General features: G+C 33.8%; 1 protein-coding gene across 1 annotated transcript in view; it reads left to right on the top strand.

Moving 5' to 3' along the window:
- alg5 (ALG5 dolichyl-phosphate beta-glucosyltransferase) overlaps positions 1-5,000 on the top strand; it is an 18,439-nt gene that overhangs the window by 952 nt on the left and 12,487 nt on the right. The window contains exon 2 of the mRNA NM_001045354.2: positions 3,414-3,582. Coding sequence (NP_001038819.2) covers positions 3,414-3,582 — 169 coding nt within the window. The remainder of the gene's footprint in view (positions 1-3,413; positions 3,583-5,000) is intronic.

Raw genomic sequence — 5,000 nt, 5'->3', positions numbered from 1 at the left:
ATTACTCAAGAGTAATAAGTATTACACTAAAAAGCTGATGCAGTGTGGATGTGTGTAAACGTAACATTCTGTAGTGCATTTAGTTATTGCCCAGCAGGCACACAACGTCATAAGACGTTAATAATAGGTTAGATTTAGGTCGTGGCATCATGTAACCAAAATTCAATGTCTAGCCAGGTATGTCTTCATCAGATATGGCTACCAAAATCCAACGTCTGATAGACGTCATAGTGGTAACGTCCACACAACATCAACTGTAACATCATTAGGCGTTGATTTTAGTTTGGACATTGATGTCAGCCTGATGTTGAGTTCTGATGTAAACCCTATTTTCATATCCTAAAAAAATGCAACGTCCCTACGACATTGGGGTATAATGTCAATTTGACATCATGTTGACATCTTGTGCTTGCTGGGTGTTTAAGGCCATTTCGGTATCATAAAGTAAACATTCGTCATCTTCTCATCAGTGACCTGCATCTAAATAATCTCTGGGTCATTGTGGATAAAGATTTTGGATATCTTCTTGGACACCTTTAATGCTTCCAAATAGTTTGCTGCATTTATAAATCGCCCATTACTTGAGGTAGTTCATGATTTACCTTCTATGTGCGATTTGATTGGACAGGAATCACAGGACTGATTTTTCTAATCCCCATAGACAAGATAAAATTAAGTAGTGACTGCAGATTGAAAGTAGTGGAGTAAAAATACAGATACAGCACTAAAAATGTACTCAAGGAAAAATGAAAGTACACCGTTAAAAAACTACTTAGGAAATTATAATTTCTGAGAAAAACTACTCTCAGTAGTTTGAGTATTTGTAATTTGTTACACCACTGTATATTATTGAGGAGGAAGTCTAAATGTGTGAATATAGGTGTCTGTGAATATAAAACCAATTTTACCTCAATTGTGTGTGTAAGAAATAATTGAGATCTTTTAGGAATTCTCTATATCTACTGGATTTACAGTTGATAGTTTTTTGTGTTCGAGTAAAGTGTCATTTTTGTTTTCTTCTGCAAATAACTGATGACATCTCTTCCAACATTAAAATATAAATAGTCATTTACAGCATGATGTTTACTGTGAAGTAAAGATAAAGATCCCATTCAGAAATATTACATTAATGCCTTTAGACCAGAGATACCCAAACTAGGGACTGCAGACCAAAGTTGGCCCATGGTAACCTTTGGTTTGGCCTGCCATGCCATCTGAGAAGAGAGGAAGAATAGTAGGGATTGTCATTTCAAATCTAATGTAACCTATTGTTTGTTTGTTTTATTGTTAAAAGCTAACTGAAATGTGTCAGTTAAATGGTGTAATTGAATCAGATTTAGTTTAAATATTCATACCGTCACCCTATGGATTGTGGACAAATCAAGGTAAAGGCAGATTCTACTTGACTAGTGTGTTCTGGGGTCCGTTCTTCGTACCTCGCTTAAATAATCTAAGATGATTTTGCCGATCCTGGATCTTTTAATCTTGATAACTGATCTCTGGCTAATTTGGTTCTTCAAACAAGTTCGTGAATCAGATTAAAATGTCTGGATTAACTGATCTGAGATCGCTGCGTGTGTTGTGAAGGACAGATCTATCGATCCTCGAAATCATGATCAGCAATGCAACGATTGGCTGACGAAACAGCAGCGTAATGACATCATCTGATTAATATTCAATTATCCATGTGAGCAAAATTACATCAAATTAGCAGTCGACGGTTGGTTAAATATGAAGCGCAATAACTTTCCACATATGTTGTGAACTGCAGGCTTTACACTTTCATGTGTCAAGAGTATTCATTGTGTATTTCAATGCATATCAATGTATTTAGTTCTACATTTAAAAAATATTTTCTTTATTACAGTAGCTGTTTTTTTAATCGCTGTATGGAATAACTGGATGTTTACAAAAGCATTTTGATATTGGTAAAGGTGTCTGCAACTTTTGTGAAGCATAATCACTGGCATATTTACTGTCAAAACATGTTCATGACTGCATTAATGTATTATTTCTTTTTTTTTTTTTAAAAAAGTCACATATTGTGCATTTCTATTATCATACACAAATTGTACTAAAGCGATCTAAAAAGTTCATATCAATAAATTTTTTCTTTGTACTTTCATTTTGAGGGTGCAGATTGCATAAGTTTTGTTAATATAACTTTATTTATTTTATTAATAACTATAACTTTATATATATATATATATATATATATATATATATATATATATATATATATATATATATATATATATATATATATATATATATTATATATATAGTTAATTTTTTTTGACTATTTTCCCAAGTGTATATAACTACTACTGTAAGAAAATATCATATTTCGATACTTTTTCTATTTTCTTTGCTTGAACTGACCTGATCTAATCCTGTTCATATGAATTGAACCTGCTTCCGATCAGGTTTGAGCTAGCAGAACTGTTGCTATGACAACAACTCTCAGGTCAGCTTTGAAGAACGAAACGATCCTGGATCATGTCAAATAGTCAATATCCAAATCCAGCTAACTGAGTAATCCACGTACGAAGAACGGACCCCAGCATTGAACTCCTTTGTGTTATAAATGTGATTGTTTGTTTTTACTGTTGAAGTTATCATTTCATATGATATACTGTATTAGTAAATATGAATTAAAGTATTGTTTTACAATAAATTAAGAAATGTACTCATGGCTACTTTAATGTAATATAATTTGATATATTTACCTTTGGCCTACGACTCCATGATATTTGGTTTTTGGCCCTCTATACAACCCCGGTTTAGAGGACGCAATACCAGCATTTTAACTTGGTGTTTAATTAAATTGGTGGAATAACTATATGATTTTTAATCACGACAAATGAAAATGTGTCAATGTTAGTCGACCAATGTTTATTATCTGCAAAAAATAAATAAATGATAGTAAAAAGAAATAGTAGTAAAAAGAAAAGAAAAGGCAATATATTATTTGACTTAAATGTCATCAGACCTTTAAAAAACAATTAAAACCCATTCAATTAATGTTTATTTCTGTAGCGCTTTTACAATGTAGATTGTGTCAAAGCAGCTTAACATAGAAGATCTAGTAGACTGAAACTGTCCGTCCAGTTTTCAGAGTTGAAGTTCAGTTTAGTTCATTGTGGTTTAATTTTCAATGCTGAAAGTCCAAACACTGAAGAGCAATTCCACCGATGCGCAGCTCCACAAGTCCCAAACCAAGCAAGCCAGTGGCGAGGAACAAACTTCACCCTCAACAATTTATTCGAACCCATATCTAGTAAATCCAGTACGTCCAGACAATTTTCAATTTTCAGCTGTATATAGTGACACTTGTGTTCATCTTCACCAATTCATCCAGTTGAACGAGTTGGTTTCTCCTCTGAGTCACACCTGTTTGTTCTCATCTCTAGGTTGTTATTGCTGCTCACGTCACTGCGAAGATGGTCGATCAGACTCGCCACGAGAAGGAGAAACAGTTCCTGACTGCAGATGGCAAGCGTGAGGATTTCCCCAGTCTGATGGAGCCTCCTTCAATAGATCTGTCTGTGGTCGTCCCTTCATACAACGAAGAACTCCGATGTGAGCTGGTTTGAATGCATTTTCAAGTGTGTAAACAGTAAATGTGCTGCACGTTATTTAGCAACCAAAAACAGAAGTATGTGCACATCTGAGATTCTCGAAAAAGTAAAAAGAAAATCAGCACACTGCCACTTTAGCTCTCAGAAGGGATGTATTAAAACAATGTTTCGACCTACATGGACTTCATCAGGTTAAACAACAAAAATATGAGAATTCAAGAAATAGTCAAGATCTACACCTCACACCTCCAAACAATAATCACCCCAATTGACCAACAAGTAAACAAGAAAAAATAATAATACAAAAAATCAAGAGAAACAACAACAGAATACATGTGTAAATATAAGACGTGGATAAACTTACAATTACAACAAAGATTTCATATCAAAGTCCAAATTTAAACCCCTTGAAGACAAAGTATTCAATGTATGAATGTAAAAAGCTTCCCTCAGCAATAGAAGTCTGTCTATATCCCCACCCTTTCTCGAAAGCTTCACTTGTTCAATGTCTATTTATCGTAATGTTGAAAGGTTATGATTCAATGCATGAAAATGAACAGAAATAGGATTTCATTGATCATTTAATCGTATATTACTTCTGTGTTCAGCAATTTGCGTTTTTTAACAGTGTTGTTTTACCGATGTAACCTAAACCACAGGACATTTAATCAAATAGATCAGTGGTTCTCAAAGTGGGTCGCGAGATAAATCACAAATTTATTTTATTAGGCTATTAGAATTACCATATTTTACCAGTAACATACAGAAAAAAAACATTGTACAATATTGTGTACCATTTTATAATGTTATATTAAAAACACAGAAATTGCATCAGATGCAGCGAATAGTTTTTATGGCACCAGGTTAAACTTTTACACCAAGTTAAATCTTTACACCACTCACGTTTAAACGATGAAAAGACTTGGGCCCATTGTGTGCAAGGTTTATATATATATATATATATAACCACATCAGAGGATATTGGGGGCGCAAGTCTCTGATATTTTTATTTTGGGGGTCGCAGGTTGAAAAGTTTGGAAACCCCTGATGTAGATCACTTTTTTTGTATTGCAAGAAATCACTCCTTTAATCTTGAACTGCTTACCTGAATGGGATGACTAAAGGACTGACGTTTAGTTACACTATGTGCATTGACCACATCTATAATTACCTTCAGTGACTGAAAAAGGATTATCAGAACGTTCAGAACCTTGATGCGGTCTTGTTTGTCGCTCATTTAAACACAATTCATAGAGGACCTTTACAACAGTGTCTCATAACAGGATCTGAATTTAATATATGCCTGTGTCTTCATGCTTTATTTGCAAACTTATTACTCAAAGCTGAATTCTAAATAATCAAAATCTGTGTATTTGATGGTTTTGGTGATTTTCAAATATTTTCAAAACGAGCCGCAGC

This window comes from Danio rerio, chromosome 10 (genome assembly GCF_049306965.1).
Source record: "Danio rerio strain Tuebingen ecotype United States chromosome 10, GRCz12tu, whole genome shotgun sequence".
NCBI lineage: Eukaryota > Metazoa > Chordata > Actinopteri > Cypriniformes > Danionidae > Danio > Danio rerio.
The sequence above is the reverse complement of the archived record's forward strand: the minus strand, read 5'-3'. Positions and strand labels throughout refer to the sequence as shown.